Below are 27,595 nucleotides of genomic sequence, written 5' to 3' on the forward strand. Positions count from 1 at the left end.
GAAAAACGTCTTCGAATGTCACATGAACAAAACTGTTGTGAAATATAAGTTACAAAAAAATCGCGTCCCACATAAAATCTGTACATGTGTTTTTGGGATGCTTGATACAGAAACCAGAGATGACTTCTACTTCATCTTATAATTAAATTTTCCAGGGGACATTTAAGCCTAAAAAAAAATTCAAATGGCTCTGACCACTATGGGACTTAACATCTGAAGTCATGAGTCCCATAGTACTTAGAACTACTCAAACCTAAGGACATCACACAGTTCCATGCCCGAGGCAGATCACCCAATACGTCCAACGCTGGGGTGCTAATCCAATGCCGGAGGGCCCTGGCAGTGGTGACAATTTAGGGAGAAAAAAAGCTGAAGATATGGACTGAAGTTTGTGTTGGGGAGGGCACTCGACATGGGAAGTTCGTGCAGCAGTGTTGACCAAAGTGCTGTGGTGGTGTAATGGTAGGCCGGCACTGTAGCTCAGCGTGTCGTTAAAAATGAAAATAAAAAGAAAACCTGATTGAACGGGTCATAAACGAACTGCAACGGATGTCATGTGATGTAACGAACAATGACGAACAAAATTAAAAGAAAAAAAAGAAAAAGCTTAGAATTTCTGCATAGTAAGCAGGAAGACACGAGTTCAATTGCAGGCCATGGCACAAATTTTAATTAATTTCTTTAGCTTCCAACATTACTTCTGCTTCAGTTTTGTACTAAATACAACGCGGTATTTCACATGTATATCTGGTAATTTCTTGGACATAAGTGCTTATATAAACCTGAAATTACTGATGTTATTTGAAATCCTGATAATACAATACTACAGACAAAGTAAATTTAATTCATGTTCAGGACAGAAAAAAGGGCCAGAAATAAGTGTTTTATCATGTGAATTCACGAACGCATATTTCTATATGTATGTCCACTGGCGTAACGAAGGAATTTAATGAAAAAAGTGGTCTATGATAGTAAATAAATAAATGGAAAGAACTGAGGGGTGATCTCTTTATTCCAATTAATTTTTACTGATGCTGTTTCACATGCACCCGATGTGTTGGGTGCTTCTGTTGCGTGACAAGCCACAGAGGTGAAGATATAAGCAATGATGTATGATGCATCAGCACACAAAGCGTACTTAGGTCCGCTGACCTTTGCGAATTGAAGAGCAAAACAAGAATAGTATTTTAAATCCCTCATGCCAATGCTTATATCATCGAAACTGATTGAACAGACTGAACCCATGTGGTTCGTCTGCTAGTTGTAGCATTAATCGGTGTTATTTGTTGTATATTTTGGTCACTGCACTATTAGTATCTTTTATACTGTTTTTGAAAGTGTTTCCTCAGAAACAGAAATAACGGGGGCAGTAAACAAAATAAATATGTATTACACTATTACTCTGTAATGAGGTGCAGGATGCTGCTAGTCCTTTTTTAAAAAATTTCAGAAAATATCCTTCAAACCCCGAACAACCTTCGAAATTTTGTCGGGTTAATTCGGGTTCACAGTGTTTACTCATTAATAGTAACAAGTAATTAATTTACAAATGACGCTAGATATAGTACCCTAGCCATGTTTTCCTTTTACTCGTACATAAAGCGCAAATGGTGCGGTATACAGCGTCAGTCGAGACAAATGTGGTGCTCAATTACGGTAAACGTGTCATACCTATGGTCGTTAATCTCAAAAAACGTAAACTGAACACGCATAGACTGTCATGTGTACGTCGGCCCGTTTTCCCTAGCGGTCGTACGACTATTTAGGGCTGGAGCGTCAGACATCTCAGGGAACTGACTCGCTGCGGGATATGGTGAGGCTGCTCGCCGATCTCACTGCTAAGGCCCCCGGGTCGTCTTTTATAGGCATAAAACTTCCATCTTCGACACGGCACCTTCCTGACAGCATTTCCGCTAACTTCTTTTCCCTGGCGCGCTGAAACTTTCATCGTCCTCGACGTGAAGTTAGCTTCCCGCTTTAAGAACTGAACTCAGCTGGCTATATTTTATTCAGGCTGCAAAAGACGAGAGGTGCAGTCGGTATCTCGGGATGACGCTACTGCTCGGCGTGTCGTGGATTATTTAGCGACTGTACCGAGGCGATCCAGCGGTAAATATCGAGAGCAGAGCCACAGGCGTTTGGGACCGGTCGCCACTGCTGATTTCAGAGGAAGGGCGTCATGCTCCCAGTAGATCGAAGAACGAATTGGAGTTCTATAACCAAGAAGACATTGTAATAGTGATGTTAATTTCAGTCCTGGACCTGCTGAATTTTTCCCAATTCACATGAAGCACCACATGAGAAACTTTCCCTTAGTGGCACTATCGTCGTGTAGTGACATCTCAGAGTGGCGTAAGTTTAATCATCTTTCATTTATTAACAAATCGCAGTCCACGTCACAGATCTCTTACTGGGGTTGTGGTTTTGTTGACAAATTAGGCCATCTCTTCGTCTAGCAGTAGGACGGTTTAGTATTTACTTCACCTAACGACAACGCTCATCAGTTGATACCGCAGGCAGCTGCGATCCCTCACCTTATTTTAGAGATAATGATAGCATACTTTGGGGTAAATCGGTGCCTTCGTCATAAAATTGTCGAGTTCTCATGACGACATTATGTGGTCATAAAGTACTTTTTACATGAATTTTGTTTTTGTGTTTCGAAATACATATTTCATGTGAATTTTTTTTTACTTTTTTACCACAGACATCTTTAGTTTTTAGAGACCGTAGGATTATTTCATAAGTAAATCTACAACATTGCTTGTATAGTTTCTGCGTCTTGCTAAACTGTAGATCTCGTCGCGAGAAAAACTCAGTAGACGAGAGACTTATGTTATTCATATTCATTACAGTAACGCATGTCACCTCTAGGCATCAGTACCCTTCTTTAAGTTTTATGTTTGCTGCCATCGGGGATTGTTATTTTTACTTTCTGCTGCTTCGTTTGCTTTTACGGCCTCATTGTAGCACTTTATCAGTTATTTTGTGGTCATCTTCTTCCGAATTGTCCACTACCTTTTCATTTGTTCTGATCTCTTTTGTCGTCCCTCATCTGTAAACACCTTTTTTATTCTACGTCGTTGACAATTTTTGGTTTAAATGTTATTTAAATATTTTTCGGTTTCGTTACAGTTCTTATTTTGTTTTGTAAATCATCCAGTGTTTATTCCAGCAGCTTCAGAACACCATGAGGATTTTGTCGATTTTGTTTTCCTGGATGGCCCTGCTAAGAGCTTCACTTCCGTACGTCACCTCCGGGTGAAACAGCGTCATCTAACGTTTTAATTTAGATTAGATTGAAATACTTTCTTATTAAACGCAGTAGTGACGATTTTTTATTTTTTATCATTTTTTAGCTTTTGACACTTTTTTATTAGTCACCTCTTGCCATGCATGTTCATGTCCAAATTGAATGTTACAATTTCTGCTATGCATTTAAACTTTTTTGATGTTTTTATTTTCTTGTTATTTACTGTTATTTGATTTCTTATCAGTGGATCTGCTATCATTGTTTCAGTCTTTGCGAATGATATCTGGAGTACTATTTTTCATTCTGTATTTTGTAGCTTTGTTATTTGTTACTTGACTTCTGGCTTCTTTTGCGTTATTAGCTAGTAACGCTAAGTCATCTGCGAGTTCCAAGCAATTTAAATGCCATTTCTTGGTTCTAATTATTATTTATTTAGGATTCTTGCTTTGCCATTCCCTCATAATGGTACTCCAGATATCTTCGCTGGTTTTGCTGCATATTTCCAAAGTTCCGCAGATGTTCGATTTCTCCACTTGCTTTGTAGCATTTGAGCTCTTTCAAAGATTTTTACACTTAATGAATTGCAGTTAAGTTTATATTTTCTGCTGGCTTCTAAATAGGGGTATCTGCTTTTATTTGAAATAGTGCTGGGGGATCTTCACAACCTAGGAGTTTGTTATATGTTTCTGATAAAATTCCTGTATTTCTCTGTTACTATTGGCCATATAAGTAATATCCTGTAACATCAAAGTTAGAGGGCCATATCTTAGTAGCTGTCCGCAAAATATATTGTAGTAGTTCTTTGAGTTTTTCTCTCTATTTGTTCCTATGATTAGATCTTTTTGGTATTGGCGTTTAGCCCTTCTTATTATCTATTACATTGTGAATAACGTAAAACATGTAACCTATAAATTCAGCGAACATTGCAAATCGAGTATTTACTTTGATCTAAGATGTCCTACACTTAGTGTACCGCTAGATGCAAATACATAAAGATGTATAGTCACTGTAGAAGCTGATCAGATAGTATTTTGACGGGAAATTATATGGAAGGGTGAGAACATAATATAAAAAACATTAAGCGTGTTTCTTTGTGTAGCGTTATTACGCGTGTCTCACTCTCCTTTCTCTCTCTCCTATCATGTATGTGAGTGTGCAAGTGAGAGTAGAGAGAGAGGAAGGGTGGAGAAAGACGGACAGAGTTAGGAGGCAGACAGAAAGACTGAGTTCACACACTGCTTTTCAGATACACAGGTAGAAGCAGGAAAGACTGACAAGAGCTTAAGGAATGCATGAAAAACCTATGTAGACTTATAGTGGACGGAGTCAATGTTGTACAGATACCACTTTTCAAATGTTTATCTAGCATCCGTACAACGTGTGCCTCAACAACTTTGAATCATCATCGCATACCTGTTGGAGTATTCTAAACCTAGAATCATGTAAAAATCCTGAAGACGGCGCAAGGAGCATGTGGAAATTTGATTCGGAAACTGTACATTATGTTTCTCCGAAAATGTGGAGACCGTGATCTAAGATTTTGTGAAATGTAACATTATTTTCAAAGACCTGAAATTAGCTGCGTTCGTGATTACTTTCATACTTTTAGATGGAGACAGAGAGAGAGAGAGAGAGAGAGAGAGAGAGATATTCGGGTGAATGCATTTTTAATGAAGCTACAGAATTGTTAATGAAGCTACAGAATTTCACCGCTCTGTCAGGTTTTCGAATACCTGCTTCATTACTATTCTTATTACTGTTATTATTTGAGTACTACCATTACGTCTCTGGCCATCGATATCAAAGAGTCTTACCGCGAGTGCACTGTGGGACATGTTACCTGTGGTAGAGGCAGAAATGGAGCAGCAAAGCCTGGTGCGGTCTGTCGGTCTAAAGTCTACCTACAAAGAGGAAACAAGAAACGAGGACACGGTGCGCTGGTGTGCCTTGGGTAGCAGCCAGCTTGTGTATTGGAGCTGTAGCCGCGACCACGAGCGATGAGAGAAGCCGCGTGTTGTCCTACCGAGTGCAGGCAGTTCGTTTGTTTGCCGCTTCGCGGCGCTACTATTAGCGTTGTGCCGTAACCAGTAATGAATGCAGGCAGTCTGCCTGTCATTACTTCAGTGCCATGTAACGTATACGACGTTGGGATGGATGCCGCAGGTTCACCTCCAACGAGTGTAAGTGGTCAGCTTTCCACTTTCTCGCTGCTATGTGTGGATTTCGGCGCCCGGTTACGTGTTACGCCTGTCATGACTCTTTTGGTGTGGATGCAAAAGTAACACGATCAGAAAACTAAAGTGCTCAGATGACGTTATAATAGGTCGATCATGTGTGTGACTGACGTGGTTTTGTCGTCCATTGTGGTTCATTCGGCGTTATGTTTTCTCGTGTATCTGTGCCACTTTTTGCCTAATTTATTGAGTTGTTCTAGGTTTGCCTGTTGTGCCTGTGCTAGTGTGATAACTGAGCTGCGTTTCAATGTGTGGACTATTTTCGAATGTGAAACCTCTTCTCTGGTTACTCCTATCGGTTGAGTTTGGTGTTTGGTTTTGCTTGTCGTTTTTGTATCGCTGTCTGTATCAATGTGTGTCACTTGCTGGAAAGGACAGTCATCTTTTATCGCGAAGTTCCCGGCCATTCCAGTAGCACTAAATATTTATTGCTCTGGTAGCGCTGAGGTCTTGTATAAGCTGGTTCCACATATGTGAAGCTACTGATGTAAGGTTGCCATCGTTGGATTCTGTAAAGTTTCGTCCGACATTTGCGCTAAGGGTAACGTAGCTGATGTACGTGAGTTAGAATTTGATGGGACCTTCTAAACGTTTTTCACTATTCACAAGCAGAAAATATCACTAGTTGCAAAGTTGCAGTAATTGTAGATTTAAATATTGCACATGGTAGTCCTTCATTTCATTTAAATCATTTGCATTCAGTTTTTCATCACCTTTGGTCAATTGACAGGCTTGAAGAGCATGATTTTTTCAGTTTCCTTATGTTAGCTATATAATGTACATCATACATTACAGCCAGACCTATTTTGATTCCATCTATAAAGCCAAATATTCATTTTCTTGCAGTTAAATCTCATGAAGCTGTGAACATTCTTTGTTCTATGGCCAAATGTGGTAAACTGTACTTAGAGATCAAAGTCTTGTGATTAGAAAAGGTGAAGTCCCTCTAACAGTTACGTGTAATGTGTATATTTGGTCTCTTGCTAATAAATGATGAACTGAGATCCGTCCCCACATTCCCACACTTCCTGACGTTTCATTATTATTACTATTATTATTATTATTATTATTGTAAGCAACAGGAGCCATTCACCAATTACATATTTCTTTTAGTGTGGAAACAGAGGAAATTTATGTTTACTGGTGCCAATTGTGATGTAAATACATCTTTACGAATTGCGACACGCTTTTCTAATTATGACCGATATATTCGCTTTGGAGTTCACTTGGCATTAACGCAACATAGCATAATACCTCCTTCTGTGCATCTGAAAGCAGAAACTTATACAACAGAGCACTGCACCCTTCCATTCGTTCTTGAAATCTTCTGCTTTCCTTTGACATTGTTGGGTAATGCTAATGTATAATAAAACACAGTACAGAATATTTTCAACAACAGAACATAAGAATAAAATAATGAAAATTTTAGATTACTTACTGGAAACTGCAAAACATTCGTAAAAATTCCCAAAAAATCCCTGTAAGTCCTAACGTATGTAGAGAAAATCTGCCGTTGCAGACCCTTGTCTGGGTACCGACCATGCTCTGGAAGAGAGATGTTCTGGCGTGCTCTTCCGGCTATTGGAATAGTATTATCAAGGAAGCTGTTTCGATTAAATTAGCAAGTTAGCTAACAAATAAAAGACGGAGACAAATGGTTAAACTGGCTCTGAGCACTATGGGACTTAACAACTATGGTCATCAGTCCCCTAGAACTTAGAACTACTTACCTAACTAACACAACACCCAGTCATCACGAGGCAGAGAAATTCCCTGACTCCGCCGGGAATCGAACACGGGAACCCGGACGCGGGAAGCGAGAAGGCTACCGCACGACCACGAGCTGCGGAGTAATACAGTCAAACAATGGAGTAACAGTGTTAATGCTACTGGCTTATCCGTTGGGGTAATCGATGTTCACCATGAAAAAATTAAATGATTGCACTGTACTGAAGGCCAGGTGGTCCCATCCGGGGCAGGTAGGCCACAGGGTGCGAGTCTTACTCCAGGTGACGCCACATTAGGCAACTTGCGCGTCGGCGATGGTGAGACGACGATGAGGACAACATAACACCCAGTCCACGAGCTGAGAAAATCTCCAGCCCGAGCGGGAATCGAACCCGGACCCGCTGCATGGTAGGCAAACACGTTACCATACAACTAAGCAGGCGGACAATGTTCACCATCATTAACCTATGACGGTCCGCTTTGGTGGTGTGATAGCGCTGTTTGTTAACGGCGTGTTGTAAGCGTATTGTCATGTCGCTGTTAGGTACGCGTACGCTCGTCCAAGTGATATTGTGGACAGATAATCATCAAGAGTGTTAACTGGGATAAACATTTCGACTTAGAGTGTAGACAGTGCCACCTGCGACTTTCCTTTAGCGTCTCAGAATAGAGTTGTTTATACCAGACGTTGTGTTTTAACGTTGAGTGGCTCCCCTAGACCCGCTTGCATATTTCGATAGATAACTTCAGGCAAGCCAGCAGCGGTGTGGGGCAGAGTAGTAGCAACGCCGCGGGATTATCAGGTACGTGGTGTGGTCAGGGCGCACGTTCAAGAAACGCTCGAAACGATCACCTGCTTAAAATGACCCCACCCATTTGTACCTGCGGGCGTGTTACAGTGTGTATTGTCTATCTATACACGCCCTACGTACCGAGACATTAAATATTACTGCAAACCGCTCTCTCCCTGTATTTGTACCTTGAAAATCACTGGACGTGCGTCTGTAGAAACAGCGGCAAATGTCAAACCTGGTTGCATTCTCGTACATTGTTTGAGTATTTTATACGCTGGAAGAAACTCAGGTATCCCATACCTTTGTGCTTCCGAGCCATATCACAAAGGAATCACTTCCATGTGTGAGCAAATTGCAACTAATTAGCTCACATAAATACGCATTCAAGAATCAGAATTAATCTCCATATATAAAAGAAAATTTCCTGAGTGACACCTCATCGCCCAGCCCAAACCACAAAGGAAACAATCTACACATCTGGACAGCGTGTTAATCTTACGCTATATGCGTCGTTTAAGATGGAATTTTTCGAAATAGTAGGGGCGGAAACGTTTTTCGATAATAAGTCGCAATTAAGGCAAATTTGAAGCTAGAAATATGGAAATTGGTGCTTGTTTTCTTGGTTAGAAATAAAGAAACACTATTTTTCAGCATTTTTTGAAATGCAACCCCTATGGGGGTGAAATAAGGGATGAAATGTTACACCAAAAGAGTTCATTATGGAAGATTTTTAAAAAAATCAATGAAAATATGTATTTGGCTTCTCACTTGAAAATAAAAAAATTATGTCATTCTCTCTGTTTTCCGTCTTTCCCTTAGATGCTCAAAATTTGTGGAGGTATGTACCGTCTATGCAACTAAATGAAGGCAGTTTGTTTGTTGCCATACGCGTTTGACTTCTTTTATTATGGTAAGCATAATCTGTTGCCGGAAATACATGTTTCTTTTTGTACGTACAATAAACGTGTTATATAATAGATATAATATGCTGCAATATTACATTTTATCGTGTTTTTCTCTTCCTTTTTAGGTTAGAAGCAACTTTTGTAGCACAAGTTCCGTATTGTGAATGTATCGTTCGGTGTTGAGCGCTGGAAATCGTAAGATTGACCGATAATTCACAATACCAACCTTCTGCTACAAAAGTTGCGTCTAACCTAAAAAGCAAGAGAAAAACACGACAAAATGTAGTATAGCAGCATTTCATATCTATCTCATTATATGTTTATTGTGTGAATAAAAAGATACATGTATTTGATGCCACTTAGGATGCTTCCCATAATAAAAGAAGCGAAGCGCTCTTGGCAACAAACAAACAGCTTTTATTTAGTTGCATTGACCGTACATACCTCCACGTAAAAATATGTGTGCCTTTATTTTTGGAAATTCAAGCCCTATGGGGATGAAATAAATCCTTACTGATTCACTAACTTATCATCGCCCAGTCCAAACCTCTAAGGACACAAACGTGAAATTTGGAGAGAGTGCTGAGCTTAGTCTGTAGGCATAATTTAGTACGGGATAGTTCGTCATTCCATTCCTAAGCGAGTTAAATAGAGGATGAAAGATTTTTGAAAGCGTGTTGCTACTAAGACTGTGTTAATTTCTTTCTCTAACGAAAATAAAAGACTGCATACATCAAATTTGGTAATTCAACCGGTAAGGGCGTGAAATAAGGGATGAAATTTTCTATGAACGTATTTCGTTATATTAAAAGATGTTTAACGCAAAATCTAAGAAGAGTGGTCTTTGATTTCTAAAGAAACGTGTATTACGGGATGAAAGTTTTATCGAAATAGCTCCCCAGGTACCCAAAAAGCACGATTAACAAATAGCGCCGATTACTGCTACCAGAAGTACATTCGGACAAGACAATGCTTCTATGACCTCGACTAGAGAAAGAAGCTTCATCAAGTTGCCTTCCGTTAGGAATGTGTGTGCATTCAACGACTGTTACACAACTTTGAAGTGACAGAGCGGTTTCTGTCATAATACTGCTCAACGAACTGTTACACAAACCCGAACAACAGGGGACTGATGTAGTAGGAAATGCAATGATACTATGAAATATTGCATTGATAATGGCTTGGCACTAGCCAAAATCTAGATTTTATTATTAATCCTGAAAAAAAAGAAAGACTAATCGCTGTGCTCTCTGATTTAGGTGTAGAAGATGTTGCAATTTGTGAAGAACATAAAAATGCGATGAAAAAATAACAAAAATCTGCAGACTATACAGTCTACACGAACAAAGTAGACATGGGTTCTAGAAATGCATACGTTAAGAGCTACGAGCACTCGTTGATCGTCACTACTCTGAAACTCATCTACTCTACTGCAGGCCGTTTACTGTTACGAACGATCGACAGAGTCCATTAGACAAATGAGAATCTGTTATTGCCCACGGACACAGTATCCAACAGACATACGTTACTGTCGTTACTGTGAAATGTATTCTAAGTTCCGGATAATTGCATTACATACAATAGTTCTTATGGAACCAGTTTGTGTTTTGACAAGTTTGAGAAAGGCATTTACATTGCAGTTTTTTTCTTTGCACCTATAAGCCTAATAGAAGCCTGTTATGCCATGCCTTACTAAGGACGGACACAATATCGAAGACCTCTTTCAGCGAGTTCTCACGACTGCATGTTATATGTAATAACAAGAGGATTACATCAGAAGCTCCTCTGCTTCCCAGTGACAAAACAATGTGTTTTCATTTGTTTATTCATTTTATTTACTGCATTCTGTGGCTCGTTAATAATAGCGATTTCTTACAGGAGAAGAGATGTCTTTTGAATTAGCAAAGATGAGCAACTGGTCACAGCTCTCACGCCTTAAGGTATGCATTTCAGGTCCAATGTTTATTGAACCTTTTCCTTTTTTGGTACCATTCTATCACTTCTCAAAAAATAACCCCCTGTATATGTATGATACTGTTAAAAATTTGACGCATGCTGAAGCTCCAACTTTGCCTTGAAAAATGTTAAGTTACCGAAAATGCTATAGTGTATTTCTTGTAGAAGGGCGACTCTGAGTCCTCTGAAAATGTTTTGCATCACTGTTAATCCCAGCCGGCCGCGGTGGTCTCGCGGTTCTAGGCGCGCAGTCCGGAACCGTGCGACTGCTACGGTCGCAGGTTCGAATCCTGCCTCGGGCATGGGTGTGTGTGATGTCCTTAGGTTAGTTAGGTTTAAGTAGTTCTAAGTTCTAGGGGACTGATGACCACAGCAGTTGAGTCCCATAGTGCTCAGAGCCATTTTTTTTGTTAATCCCAGATGAGGAAAATTACTCACTGCTTACTATGAAAGTCATCCCAATACAGGATTTATTTTTGTTTCTCACTCATAAAATTTTCGAAATATTGTTATCCAGTATTTCATATCATATGATAGAGCCATACTACAGGAGTATCGCTTCATCGCAGTATAAATAACAAAAGATTGTGGCTTGTTAGATAAGTTTAATAAAACAGTCTTTGTGATGAGTCGAAAAATATACATGTTTTCGGCTGGAGTAAGAGGAGATCATATCAGTACTTACGTTTCCAACTTTGTTTGTATACGACGAGCGTTGAATAAGTAATGCAACACTTTTTTTCAGAAATAAGTTCGGTTTTATTCAATATTCCAATGCTATCTCACTTACTACCCTTATTAGTAAAAAACTTGTTTTCTAACGTAATCTGCGAATAATGCGACGGCCTCGTATCGTCTTGTGTTAGGAGGCGAGAAACACAGTGCGGACACATCTCTGAGTACCCCACCTGGTGGACGAGTGTGTCAGAGCTACCAAAAGATATGTCGAGTTGAACAGCGAGGTGATGGATTGGGATCCGCAGACGAGCTCGAATAATAGTTTCCGCACTTTCCAAAGCTGCGTGAATCGCATCTGCATTCGGTCGGAAGTCAGGCGGGAGATCGGACAGGTTTTCCGCGACCTTGTTGCAGTGGTGGTAGAAGAATCGTCTAGCGGCTCACCGTGCCTTTCTTCACTGACAGGTCTCCGTAAAGATTATGCAGGTGCCTCTGAATATCTGAGATACTCTGGTTTTCCGCCAAAATAAACTCAATGACAGCTCTCTGCTTAGAATGCACCCACGCTACAGACTCCATTATGAAGGCCACGTATAGGGCTGCCACCTTTAGGAACTTCAACAAACTATAGGGATTCAATCGGGAATGTTTGACGATGTCCCACGACAAATTCAGTATTTTTTCAACCGAAATTAGCCGAGAAAAAAAGTATTGCATTACTTATTTTACGTCGATCGTAAGAATTTGAGAAGGCGTGGTGATCGTTGCCACGAAAATCCATTTTTCTCTGAGCGAGTTTAGGCACACCTTCTTCCAATCAAGTTTCCTGTGAAATAACTACAATGCCAGGATTACAGAGGCTTCCGAATGTTGTCGTTGCACGCGTTCCATGTGCAGCTCACGCATTCCGACTTGATGCTGTTCCTCAGCAGTACAGAGGAATGCAGGGACAAGCCCTTAGACACTACAGCAATCAGTTGCAAAATTACGTCACTGAGCGGACTGAATGGCCACCATACGACAACAAAGCGAACAGGCACAATAAAAAAAAGAATCCTTTTGATTGTTAAATTAATTGTGGTCCTTCACGGAGATAATTAATAAACGCAACGACGCTTTCACCTCGTCGGCGGACCGCTAAAGGTGCGCGGCGAGTTTCATTCAAATGCTGGGAGCCTCTACCGACACTGACAGTGACGGAAAATTAATTCTCGCCCGAAACAGAGTTATTATGTAAATCGCGCTGTAATCGCCGCTGTTAACTTTAACATTAACATAATTTAATTACCTAAACTTACCATTAATTTCGTAGCCGCCTGGCGGCGTCAGTCTTCATTACCGGGCCGGGGCAAGGTTTCCTGAGCCGACGTTCATCCTGAAAGGACACGCCATTTACCGCAGTTGCCGACGGCGCCACCTGCCACCGACCAGATTTTCCCCGGCGTTCTCCGCAATGCGTGGCTCCTCCTGCGCCGCGTCGGGGCGTCTATTACGGATTATTGCTTCAATTACCGCTAATTAACGTGAATGATAACGAGCACGACTCCACGTAATGCAGGCGCGTGCGACATTCACCGCGTCGTTACGGGGACGGCGACGCGTACACCGATTCCATTTCCTGGCACTGGCGTAAATGTCTACGACTTGATAAAGCTCAAAAGGAAATCTCTCGCAGATTAACACGACTGTGTTAGGGGCTGAATGACTATCATTCGCGAAAGAGGTAGCATTCCAGAGACTAATATCTTAATTTTAACTGAATGAACCTGCGTAACTGTAGAATTCTCAACAAATGTTTATGGACGTGTTCAGACACAGCACTTGGTAACGAAAGTGTGACTTGTGAAAATAAACACACTTTCAGTGAATCTGCTTCCCTAGAGAAAGCGTAAAATAGTGTTCGAGGTTCTCACAAAAAAAGGCTAAGTTATAGGGAAAGACAGGTAAAATGCAGGATGAACAAGAAACAGAAAAATAAGTATGAGAGACAGCAAAATGTCTGGGAACTAAACGGACATAAGCCAAGGACAGAATTTCTTCTCTGTTGTGCGGCTGGTCCCGGCGGAGGTTCGAGTCCTCTCTCGGGCATGGGTATGTGTGTTTGCCCTTAGGATATTTAGGTTACGTAGTGTGAAAGATTAGGGACTGGTGACTTTAGCAGTTAAGTCCCATAAGATTTCTCACACATTTGAACATTATTTTCTTCTCTGTTGCTCCACCTGTTTATCAAGGAACAACCGAGATATTAAAGGTAAATATTGAGTGTTGCGTTCTCTGGAGCTTGCATGTATTTCAAAAAGGACATCTTGTTGCACACTATGACAGGCATTTATTTGCTAGATAAATGTTCGGTCTTACAGTCCGTCATAATGGTCTTCGATTTATCCAGTTTATCAGGTGCCTGGAAGACAAATAGCAAAAACAAAGCAAGGAGGATCTAAGAGAACAACTAGAACAATATAACAGGGCATTCTACGCTGGAAGATGTCCACTAATATCAAAGATGTGCTTTAATTTTGGGAAGAAATTTCTGAAAATATAAGTTTAGGCCACAACATTGTATGGAAGTTACTCGTGGGGTGTTTGGAAACAGTAAAAGGAGGAATCTAAGTGTCTAAAGTTTAGTACCATAGAAGGATGTTGAAAATTAGCTATATTCATTAGAAATAGGTTTCTTCGAGCACCGACGAGGAAAAATACGTGGAAAACACTTACTGAAAGATGTACAAAATGGAAATGTACCTGTTAAGACACCGGGGAATAACTTCCATACCGGCGGGAGAGCAAAAGCTCTAGATTAAGACAGTCATTCAGATGTATGCGACAGATAACTGTGAATGCTGCGTGCAACTGCTACTATGAGGTGAGGAGGCTCGTATGGAAGAATATGTTTTAGAAATTATATGACCCAAAAAAATGCCAGATCCATCTTAAGCAAGCCGTAAGTACATCTGAACCTACATCAACATCATAACGTTCTGGAAATGCTTGTAAGGCCAGGCACAATATCTATAAGAGATAAAGTAACTTAGGAGTTGTGACTGCTCGTTACACGCAATCACATTTGCTAAACAGTCTTCGGTCGTAAGACGTTGTCATTGGAACTATAAATTATTATGTACTATGTATATCAAGACGGCATCTACATAATGAAAGTTGTTGTAGCATCTACATCACATTGCAGTTGTGACAGAAATACCAACAGTTTTGAACAAAAACAAGATGACAGCATTTTGTGGAATACTGTGCTACGACTGGACACGTGGATACGCATTAATATCGTTATGCAGTCATATAGTCAAACGAAGTCACTTTGTCGGGAAAAAAACGTATAATTCTGCGCGTTGCATACTCTTTGGTCGATTTAACCAACCGAACTGCTGATAAAACATAAATAAACAAATAAAAGCAGAGAAATTTCCCGGCAAGTTAAAACTGGGGGCAAGCCTGACACTCGAACTCGGGACCTCTGTTTTCGCTAGAAACTGCCATACCAGTTGAGCTACCACAGTACTAGTGATACTTCGTCGTCACAGGTTTACTTCAACCAGTAAGACGTCTTCGATCATCCGCACAAAACAGCAGTTCTCCTTGGAAACTTACAAGACTAGCACTCCCGGAAGAAAGAAAATTGAGGAGAAATGGCTTATCTATAGCCTGAGGGATGGTTTTACAATTAAATTTTCACCCTCATGAGGAGAATTATGTTGAAATGAAACTTTCTGGCAGTTTAATATTACGTGCTTGCCAGACACTCGAACTCAGTCTCCGCCCGGCACAGTTGTAATCTGCGAGACAGCTTCGTATCATCGTACATTTCGCACCAGAGCTAAAATCTCGTTCTACAAGCAGAGAAGTCTGTAGTCCATATATATATATATACACTACTGGCCATTTAAATTGCTACACCAAGAAGAAACGCAGATTAAAAACGGGTATTGGTCAAATGGCTCTGAGCACTATGGGACTTAACTATGGGAGGTCATCAGTTCCCTAGAACTTAGAACTACTTAAACCTAACTAGCCTAAGGACATCACACACACCCATGTCCGAGGCAGGATTCAAACCTGAGACCGTAGCGGCCGCGCTGTTCTAGACTGTAGCGCCTACAATCGCTCGGCCACCCCGCCCGCATCTCGTGGTCGTGCGGTAGCGTTCTCGCTTCCCACGCCCGGGTTCCCGGGTTCGATTCCCGGCGGGGTCAGGGATTTTCTCTGCCTCGTGATGGCTGGGTGTTGTGTGATGTCCTTAAGTTAGTTAGGTTTAAGTAGTTCTAAGTTCTAGGGGACTGATGACCATTGATGTTAAGTCCCATAGTGCTCAGAGCCATTTGAGCCACCCCGGCCGGCATAAACGGGCACTCATTGGACAAATATATTATACTAGAACTGACATGTGATTGCATTTTCACGCAATACATCCTGAGAAACCAGTACCCAGAACAACCACGTCTGGCCGTAACGACGGCCTTGATACGCCTGGACATTGAGTCGAACAGAGCTTGGATAGCGTGAACAGGTACAGCTGCCTATGCACCTTCAACACGATACCACAGTTCATCAAGAGTAGTGACTGGCGTATTGTGACGAGCCAGTTGCTCGGCCACCATTGACCAGATATTTTCAGTTCGTGAGAGATCTGGAGAATGTGCTGGCCAGGGCAGCTGTCGAACATCTTCTGTATCCAGACAGGCCCGTACAGGACCTGCAACATGCTGTCGTGCATGATGCTGCTGAAAGGAGGGGTAAAACCACGAGTCGTAACACATCTGAAATGTAACGTATACTGTTCAAAGTGCCGTCAATGCGAACAAGATGTGACCGAGACGTGTAACCAATGGCACTCCCTACCATCACTCAGGTTGATACGCCAATATGGCGATGACGAATGCACGCTTCCAATGAGCATTCACCGCAGTGTCTCCAAACGCGGATGCGACCATGATGATACTGTAAACAGAACCTGAATTCATCCGAAGAAATGATGTTTTGCCATTCGTGTACCCAGGTTCTTCCTTGAGTACACCATCGCATGCGCTCCTGTCTGTGATGCAGCGTCAAGTGTAACCGCAGCCATGGTCTCCGAGCTGATAGTCCATGCTGCTGCAAGCGTCGTCGAACAGTTCGTGCTGATGGTTCTTGTCTTGCAAACGTCCCCATCTGTTGACTGAGGGATCGAGACGTGGCAGCACGATCCGTTACAGCAATGCGGATAAGATGGCTGTCATCTCGACTGCTAGTGATACGAGGCCGTTGGGATCCAGCACAGCGTTCCGTATTACCCTCCTGAACCCACCGGTTCCATATTCTGCTAACAGCATTATTTCTCGAACAACGCGAGCAGCAATGTCGCAGTACGATAAACCGCAATCGCGGCTACAATCCGACATTTGTCAAAGTCGTAAACGTGATGGTACGCATTTCTGCTATTTACACGAGGCATCACAACAACGTTTCACTAGACAACGCCGGCCAACTGCTGTTTGTGTGTGGGAAATCGGTTGGAAACTTTCCTCATCTTAGCACGTTGTAGGTGTCGCCACCGGCGCCAACCTTGTGTGAAGGCTTTGAAAAGCTAATCATTTGCATATCACAGCATCTTCTTCCTTTAGGTTAAATTTAGCGTCTGTGGCACGTCATGTTCGTGGTGCAGTAATTTTAATGGTCAGTAGTGTACATGAGAGAAGAAAATCTCAACACCAGAAAATAATTAATGTAGACTAATCAAAGTTCGAGAACTGGGATGTCTAAGTAATATATGTAAGTATTAAAATTGCAAGGTCAGACGTTAATGTAAGCGTGTCATAAACTACGTCAAATATGAAATGCTGGTACGTTAATAACCAACGTGACTGTTGACAGAGGCATCGAGACATGGCTGCAAGATCCGTTACAGCCATGTTGATAAGACTGTTGTACTTGTTCGGTCATTACAGGCACGGTTTTTGCTGATCGCGGAGGCCAACAGCGGTATGTGGGCGAGAGTTAGCCTGCTGAGAAAGACCACCTGGAATGCTGTTTTCTCAGAGAATGCAACAGACCTCAAGCCTGCTCTCCCATGAGCTCTCGCTTGACACCACTGAATTTACCAATGGCGGTGGTTTGGGGCCAGTTGAATCCATTCAACATGGTGTCTGTCTCGGAGCTGTCCTTGAAGTGACCGATTTGTAACAGCTCGTCGTGCCACTGTGTGCGCCAGCTACTGCCCATATTGCTGCTGCAAATGCAGTACGATTCGTCAGAGCCACACGCCGAACGCCGAACTCTTTCAGCAGTCGTGTACAGTGGCTACATTCCTGTCAAGTCTTTGTGCTGTATCACAGAAAGAACTCCAGCTTCTCGTAGCCCTATCACATGACCTCGTTCGAACTCAGTGAGATGATGATAATGACTTTTTTGTCACCCTAAAGCCATTCTCGGCTAACAAAGGTAACTAACGCTCTCGACCATAACATGTGTTTAAAGTGAAGTAACTTCTATGTGAATGGCGCGAAACCTGAATTGGCATTATCTTTTAGATGTGTGACACGCCTACCAGCTTTCGTTTAGATTGCACAGCTCTTTCTTGGTACTGCGATTTTTTTTGCTGTCAGCACATATATATTCTGATGAATATGTTGTCTGAAAATATAAAAAGCACAAAACAAACGCTTCAGCTGTCCATTAGAAGCCGAGTGAAGGGAAACAAGGAAAGCAAAAGCAGGAATGCGCTTGAAGTAACCCGAGACACCAACAGCTGCCCACAGTCTTATGTTGCCGCAACGGCCATGGAATCGATCACTGTGACAAGCGAGCCACGCTGACAGCAGGCTTGTACATGGGGAGAGTATTACGTAGGCTTGTGATAGCACCCTTACGTCAGCAGCTCAGGTGCCAACTAGTGGAGAAAAAAAGGAACACTGTTTGGGCAGCAATTAACAAGGCAGCTGCAGTGCCTTCCCACGAGGGTAGACCTTCCTCCGCCCCACACCCCCCTCCTCTTCATATAGTTGTGGGCGGTCGCGGTTGGAGACGGGGGTGGAGGGGGTGGAGGAGACTGTGCCCAGCACCTGGCGGGCGCCCACCGCAACATGGACTCCGCATGCCTGCGCACACGCTAACAGGGGTTCCTAGGAGGATGGAACGGTGCGATTGCACGGCGTCTCTCCAACAGGCTGAAGAATGAATAAGACAAGTAGAACTGAGCACAACGCTGTTCACCAGTCCTTGGTGAGGATGTTTTCTGAATAACGTGCGAAACATGTAAGCAAAGTGAAGGCGAGGAAGGGTAGTAACTGTAACAGTCGTTTCACTCAAACGTCGATCTCTTGTACAAGAATACTGGTCATGTGATATTTGACACCTACATCCTCACGAATACTTCGCAAGCCACCTTTCTGTGTGTACAGTAGTGTATCCTGTATACCACTGACACATTTCTCGTGTTCCATTCGCGAATGGATGGCGCGAAAAAAAAATTCCGAGTAGATTCCACGTGGGCTAGGGATGGCGTTTTTGATATGAACAGCGATTACCGCGGAAACGGCAATTTTTTGGCTATATTGGATTTCTTTTACGTTAGTTTAACCTCAGATTTAAAACCGTTCAAAACAACTATTCATTGAAAGAACCGATTTTACATTTTTATTCCTATTTTTTCCTGTAATAAATGTAAAAATCGATTGATGATGATGGTGATGAAGTCCCATACTCCTTGACGGAACGTAGGGGAGTGATGTGGAAGTCCCGCACCACCGTACTAGGCAAGGTCCCAGTGGAGGTGGTTTGCCAGTGCCTTCCTCCGACCGTAATGGGGATGAATGATGATGATGAAGACGACACAAGAACACCCAGTCATCTCGAGGCAAGTGAAAATCCCTTATCCCGGCGGGAATCAAACCCGGCATCCCGTGTTCGGAAAGCGAGAACGCTACCGCGAGATCACGTGCTGCGGATTAATGATTGAAAAAAATGTGACTTCCTCACTTTCAAGATACACAGAATCAAGATACTAATTTAAATAGACAAACAAAAAAAAAAAACTTCCTCACTCTGCAGTTGGCTGCTCATTCATCCGACATCATATGCTAGAGAATTCACATAAATCGTTAAAACTAAAGTAAAACCCTTTAATAAAAGAAAAACACCAGTGGTCAGTGATTCTATTTTTCTGCCTCCCGAGTTCGATTCCCGGCAGGGTCTGGGATTTTCTCTGCCTCGTGATGCCTGGGTGTTGTGTGATGTCCTCAGGTTTAAGTAGTTGTAAGTTCTAGGGGACTGAGGACCATAGATGTTAAGTCCTATAGTGCTCAGAGGCATTTGAACCATTTTTTTCTGTAACTGTGCTCAAATATCATGTTGCAATTCAGGATTACACGCCTATTTCGGGTCCGCAGCTCGTGGTCGTGCGGTAGCGTTCTCGCTTCCCGCGCCCGGGTTCCCGGGTTCGATTCTCGGCGGGATCAGGGATTTTCTCTGCGTCGTCATGACTGGGTGTTGTGTGATGTCCTTAGGTTAGTTAGTTTTAAGTATTTCTAAGTTCTAGGGGACTGATGACCATAGATGTTAAGTCTCATAGTGCTCAGAGCCATTTCAACCATTTTGAACCCTATTTCGGGATTAGTAATAGTCAGTGTTAAAGGGTCCTCGTCCCCTTAGCTGAGGTATCAGGACGTCTGACTGCCATGCAGCAGGACCTCGTTCGATTCCCGTCCGGATGTGAGATTTTCTCCGCTAGGGGATTGGGTGTTGTGTTGTCCTCATCATTCAATCATCACCGACACGCCAGTCGCTCAGTGTGTCGTCCACTGAAAAGAGTGATACTTGGCTGCCTAAATTCCCTGGTCTGGGATTCCTGGCCAACAATGCCATAGGATCATTTCATTTCAGTGAAAAAGGGTGTAAACTGACGCACTCTAGCTTTCGTGTTAATTTGTCCGTTTTTGAGGGTTACGAGCAGATAAAGGCGTATTGCATATACACAGGGCAGAGATCAACTACATTCAGATTTTATTGTAACCCACGAACGAAATGTTAAGTTCTAAGTTTTCTACTTACATGATGTTGAAAGTTTGTTGTGGATCCTCCCGTTCTTAATCTTTTAAAAAAAATTGGGCCGTGTACTTCACTGATGCTGCACGGTGTTAAATCTTCCATTCAAGGGATGGTGTCATTTTGTAATACAACTAATGTCCCACGACGACACTGCGTGATACTTCCATGTCGACCAGATGAGGCAAGTCTCACACACTCCAAGTACACGCTTACCATTCAAAAGGCTCACGCCACATTGTAAGAGGTTCTTTATGGTCTCAGATATACTGGAAAAATTCTTGGGCCATGTGTTTGCTACTCATTTCTGGAGGCATTGTTATCAAAATAGTATTGATCGCTTTTCCCTTTTTCTACGGTTCGCAGTATTTCAAAGGAATTTAAATTTTACAAATAAAAATTACTCGCTTTTTAAAAAGGTAAACTAAAAATTTTATCACTGCTGCTACGTCTAATTACTGTTTTTTGTCAGGTTACTAATAAAAAATTAAGGAAAAGCCTATTATGACAGAGACCAAACAAATACCGAGAATACTGGTTTAAATAGAGAGAAAGCGAACGGTTAAACCCGATACCGGCATTTTAGTCTGAGTAGACAAAAATACCAGTATCATTTATAACCGTTCGGATTTCCTCTTTGCCGGCCGCGGTGGTCTCGCGGTTCTAGGCGCGCAGTCCGGAACCATGCGACTGCTACGGTCGCAGGTTCGAATCCTGCCTCGGGCATGGATGTGTGTGATGTCCTTAGGTTAGTTAGGTTTAAGTAGTTCTAAGTTCTAGGGGACTGATGACCACAGCAGTTGAGTCCCATAGTGCTCAGAGCCATTTGAACCATGTGATTTCCTCTTTCTCTAAGGTTGGCATGAATCTCTCTCATTTTACCTACACTGTACTTTCCCGAGATATACGTAGGAGAAAGCAATGTATTTGTCTCGTCTAGAAGGCTGTGGTGCAAAACGCCTCTATTGCAGCGTCTGCCACTCATGGACTCAGTATCTCTGTGACACTTTTGTACTTACTAAATGAAACTATGCCGAAGCGCGCTGCTCTTCGTTGAATGTTTTATTTCTTCTATCTATTCTGTCAGGTAACTTTTCTGTACTGACAGGCAGTGCCGGCCGCTGTGCCCGAGTGGTTCCACGTGATTCAGTCCGGAACCGCGCTGCTGCTTAGTAAGAAAAGGTGCTAACCTCCACTTGGGTGGACTACTGTGACCGTCCCACGTCCACAGATTGCCTTAGTCTATTGCCTTTCCTTACCCAAACTTCAAAACATAGCTTCAGTAGTGGCTAGCACATCTGCCTTGCAGTCAGGAGCGCTGGGTTCAGATCCCAGCTGTGGCACAAATATTAATCCATTACTCCAGCTTCTATTTTTATCGAATATTTCATGTGGTCCGATTTCATGAATCTTCTCCCACAGCAATCAAAGAACACACGGTTGTGGCCAGACAGAAGTAGTTCCACCTGGACACAACTTACATTCTCTTGCTTTCTGTGGAGGAAGGTATAAATATATGCATGTTCGAAAGTACATCACATGACTCAGATGTAGGTTTTGTCACTGAATCTGTGAGACTGGGCTGTTTTTACGTTTCTTGATCACACGTGTCTCTTGATAATTCAATAAATATTGGAACAGAAAAGTACAGTAACTGTTTTGACAATTAAGCAGAAAAATAAATTAAAAGTAAACATTAAACTTATGAGTTGATTTATCACTGCTGGGCCGCTGTTGTCGTTCCAGCTGCCAGACGATGACAACTTTCACAGCAGTGAGTGTCACAACTGTACACGTTAGCCTGTGGAAGTACAGACAAGGGGAGGCCACGACGTTTGGAACGCGGATTTACTGCAAACTTCGTACGCTCGTAGTACTCCATGAGGACAACACAATGTGTAAACAGTAGCGCGTACTTCTCAAGCGTTACTGAGAAAATCGCAAGATAATTTCTGTCCTCATATATATATATATATATATATATATATATATATATATATATATATATATATATATATATATATGCGTGGCCATTTTAACAATGAAGCGGCGGTAGCTCAGCGTGTTGATCCCGAAGAACAGAGGCTCCAAAAAAAAAAAAAAAAAAAAAAAAAAAACCTACGGCCGATTTCGCTTTTAAATTCAGAATTCAGATTATAGAATTATAGCTCGAGTAATCAACAAGCGCTTCACACCATACACTGCTGACATGATAGGCCAACAGCAGAGTAGTGCTTTTAGAAGAACGATTTTACAAACTGCGGTTTTGTATCGCGATGTCATTGCGCTAGCGCAGGCAAGTAACATAAAATGTGGACTGCTTTCCATAGACTTCCATAAGGCATTTTATCAAATTAATCAGAAATACCTGATAGAGATAAGGCGCAGAATGGACTTCCTGCCAAAAACCATCGACATCATCAAGAACATGCCAATGGCTATCACTGCACAAATCTCCGTCAACTGACAAAGAAAATTGAAATAAAAAGGGGTGTTACCCAAGGAAGCCCCTTATCCATGCTCCTGTTCGTTATATCGCTGGAACTTTTCTTGAGACAGCTACAGCACAGGCTGACAGGCATTACCATTCAAGGAACAAAGACCGTGGTAGGTGCTTACACGGACGATGTAGGTGTAATCATCAGAGACCAAACAGATGTGACACAACTACAGATGATACTTGCAAAATACGGTTCCGCATCAGGTGCGAGGGTAAATGAAAATAAAAGTAAATTTCCAAATATAAAGCTGCTTGCTAACTTACGCATTGAGTGGGCGAACCATGTTAATGAACACAAAGCTCTTCGAATGGCATTGACAACGTCCATCTTAAAAATGATGGCAATAAATTGGCGGGAGGTGGCAAGAAAAATCAAGGGAGCTTTGATTGAAAACTGTCAACGTGGCATAGGCCAGTTCCAGAGAATACTGTTTATCAACATGTATATTTTATCCAAGGCCTACTTCATCGCACAGGTTCTCCCCATTCCATCAATGGTGGCGAAGATGATCATGTCCACCTTAGCATAGTTCTTGTGGAAAGGGGCATTGTTTCGAGTGCCGATGAAGACAGCAGTTTTGGATCCAAGCAATGGAGGAATTGGTCTAACCGATATCAAGTCTAAAGCGATTGCATTGTATGTAAAACGAACATGGAGCATAATGTGTAATGATCCAGGATGCATTACAGCAAAACTACACGATATTGTCAGCCAAGAAAGTGTAGAGCCGCCGATAAATATACAAAAAATAAGTTTTAAGCTGAAACACATTAGGGAGTATTGTCTTGAACTAAGTTATCTCAGCAAAAAGATTTTAAACTCCAAAAACGTTATAGCAAAGGCGATTTTAGCTGAAAGACGGAAACATGAAAGGAAAAATGACATAGAAACAAAATATGCTGGAATAGCGTGGAATGTTGTCTGGAAAAACATCAGTAGTGATGTTCTTTCGTCTGACGTGAGAACAGCGTGGTACAAGGTAGTCAATGACATCATCAGCACTAATGAGCGTCTCTTTTCCATCGGTTTAAGTGACACAAAACCTCTGCAGCAAATGCAACCTCGTTGATAATGCACCTCATCGTTACACTTGTGGAGATCTGATTATCAACTGGAGGTGGACCAGGGAGAGAATTGCTCAAATAACAAGAATTTCAACAAACAATGTACCGACTAACATTTTCTTCAGACCAGAGGAAAGTTACTACCCTCAGGCAAAAAATAACGCTGTGATTTGGTTAATGAGCAAATATACAAGTTATGTTTTTAACAATATTGGGAGCGATGAACATATTGAATACAAGATGTATATGGAAAATGAATTCGAGAAAATACTCAAATATCAGAATCACAATAAGAAATATGGTAACATGTTACGAATTGTCTTCAACCGAATGGGTATATGTTAGGAACTGGATTCCTAGTAGAGAGGGAATGGCTTGGGTCACGTTCCCGACCCTAACCTCACCTGCAAGTCACACATGAAAAATAAATCAGTAGTACAGCAGATACAAGAATATGGCGACAAACATCTGGTGTCTGATATAAAGGAAGATCGTGAACTCCCTATGGATACGTTTAGAAGGCTGGAACTGACAACAATAACAAGGCAGTGAAATATTTTGCGATGTCGCTGTTCGAGACTGCTCTTCTGTCGACGTAACTTACCCTGGAAGGAACACGCATCAAGGATTTGCTGAATGATTAATTTGGGTCTGGGAAATGATGATGAGGAACCGGCCGCAGAAAAGGCAATTTTGCTGCTGGACTGCCACCAGTTGAAGGTGACAGTGAAGGTGCTAAATGGTGCTACTGCTAATGACTCATTCTCTGAATGCTGTAATTTAGGACTGCAATTATCTGTCACCTTATTTATGTCATTTCATTGTAGCCATTTTTGTTACTGTTTTTTGGTGAATAAAAAAAGCTCGGTGAAAAAAATAAGCGTGTTCGGTCAGTGCCTTAGCTTGCCTTTATAATTAAAGAACTACACGAACTGATGAACGAACAAACTAAACGGGTGTTGCCGGACGTCCGCCCTGAACTAATTCCACGAACAATAAAGAACAAAAAGTTTTTTTTATTTAAAAATAAAGTGGTTAGGGTCAAATCGCTAGATCGAGTTCCGTTCGTCAGTTTTTTTTTATATTTTCAACACAGTCATTTTCTTTACTATTGACATTACAATTGATACAATGGAAAAATACGTGTAATCGGATGAACTTTTATTAAATTTACAATGTTATTTCGCAGTCTACTAATTTTTATTATCACAAATAATATAATGTTCATAACTATCGACTAGTAAACGACCAAACGCATAAAGTGATACTGAAAATGTATGCTTGTCCGTGTCTTCAAAACTGTTCGTGTTTAATCGAAAGAGATCGAAAAACTGCTTCCCGGAAGACGCTATTAAAATACACTCGATACTGCATAACCAATTATCAACGCCGATCTTTAAGGAAAAATAGCGCTATGCCTGGTTTGCTTCAAAACTATCGTCTGAAAGAGAGGTTTTTGAAAATGTTAACCAGGCTTGTTTTTCCACGGAAAACGTCAGACGACCTTGCGTATAGGGAAACGTAGCATTTATTCAATGCAGCTGGTGCCGTTTAACTTAGTTTTCCATTTTTTTTACGAAAAATGCCATCCTGCAACTTATACTCGTAATGTCGAAAGAGACGATTAATTGACACCTTTCGAAAGCCGTCTGTTGCGGTCAAAACTTGGAGGTAACAAGTCGTTTCGGCCTCCTTCCAGGTGTAAGGGATTTCTCAAATCACCGACAAGCATTCATTTTCAGTATCACTTTATGCGTTTGGTCGTTTACTAGTCGATAGTTACGAATACTACATTATTTGTGATGATAAAGATTAGTAGACTGCCAAATAACATTGTAAATTTAATGAAAGTCCATCTGATTACACATTTTTTCCCATTATATCAATTGTAATATAAATAGTAAAGAAAATGACTGTGTTGAAAAGAGAAAAGAAAGAAAGACGAATGGAACTCGATCCAGCGATCCAGTGGCTTGAAGGCCAACTAGTTAACAAAAAAATGGTTCTATATTGTTCGTTGAATTTGTTCTGGGCGGACGTCCGATGCCCCCTGTTTAGTTTGTTCGTTGATCCGTTCGCTCAGTTTTTTATTAAAAAGGGTAGTTGACGCTCTGACCGAACACGCTGAGCTACCGTGCCGGCGCGACTCGGCTGTAGCCGCTTCATGGTTAAAATGGCCACGCACAGATATATATTCGACGAACGATTTTATCTTGCGATTTTATCAGTAACACTTCAGAAGTACGCGCTTTTGCTTACACATTTTGTTGTCCTCATGGAGCACTACGAGTGTACGAAGTTTGCAGTAAATCCGCGTTCCAAAAGCCGTGGCCTCCCCTTGTGAGTCAAAGGCTTTTCGGAAGCCAAGAGATACTGCATGCACCCTATTGTCTTGATGTATGTGAGGAAAGAGCGAGCTGGGTTTTGCACGACCCGTGTTTCAGTATTTATAGTTTTATTACAGCACTGTTGCAGAACAGCGGTCTTATTGTCATAAAAGAATTTAAAAACAGTCTTTATCGCAACCGATATTAACTTGTGACCGGTTTTGGCTTTTTAATTACGGTCCATCGTCAGAGTTTGAACCATCTGGATGGCGCCTGACCCACTGTGGAGTCCGTAGTAACTTTAAATGATCGCTGAGTGACCGAGAAGTCCATAACAGGTCAGGCGCCATCACCATCATCCAGATTGTGCAAACTCTGATGATTACTCTTAATTAAAAGCCCAAAACCCTTCAGAAGTAATATCGGCTGTCATCAAGGCTGTTTTTTTTTAAATAGTTTCACGTTTTAGTAGATGATTGGTTGACCTGAATCAGCATGGATCTAACTGGGAATCGGGATCTTAGGAATAATTTGCAGCTGGCGCAAGCGTTTCAGAAGCAGGTAGTGAAGCAGGACATGGCAGGCAGCTATCTGACTGTGCTGTGTACGCACCTACGACGGTGAGGTTGAGGCGGGTGTTGCGGGACGGCGACTGTCGGAAGTCGACGCGGCAGCGGTAGACGCCCTCGTCGCGCTCCGAGATCTCGCTGAGCGACAGCGTGGCCGGCGTGGTGACGGTGCGGAAGTAGCCGCGCTCGCCCAGGATCGCCTTGTCGCGCCAGTGCGACGCCGACTCTGAGGCGCGGCCTCGCGCGTCGTAGCTGCCAACAGCACCGGCGTCTGTCTACAGATACCACTACGGCACTCGCATCGTGTTGTTATGCACATTCCAGGTGTCAAATCAAAATCAGCAGGGGAGGAGTTATTTTAAAGCTGTTGTCGGGGAGAAATGGACACTTGAATTCTTCTAATTAGGCTAATTTATAATGATTTGTGTTAAACTACTACCAGTCACACTTATAGTTATTTCGACTCAACATAACACTGTGCGTTTCGATCGCATTCTGCCCATCTTCAGGACAGAATAAATAGAGGGTGAATCAACTGCCCTACCTGTAAGTTTTA

The 27,595-nt window shown here is 42.0% G+C and overlaps 1 protein-coding gene across 1 annotated transcript in view; it reads right to left on the reverse strand.

Annotated features, from left to right (window-relative positions):
- LOC126267526 (synaptogenesis protein syg-2-like) overlaps nt 1-27,595 on the reverse strand; it is a 973,159-nt gene that overhangs the window by 449,486 nt on the left and 496,078 nt on the right. Inside the window, exon 3 of the mRNA XM_049972828.1 lies at nt 27,083-27,291. Coding sequence (XP_049828785.1) covers nt 27,083-27,291 — 209 coding nt within the window. The remainder of the gene's footprint in view (nt 1-27,082; nt 27,292-27,595) is intronic.

Source organism: Schistocerca gregaria, chromosome 4 (assembly GCF_023897955.1).
Source record: "Schistocerca gregaria isolate iqSchGreg1 chromosome 4, iqSchGreg1.2, whole genome shotgun sequence".
Lineage (NCBI taxonomy): Eukaryota > Metazoa > Arthropoda > Insecta > Orthoptera > Acrididae > Schistocerca > Schistocerca gregaria.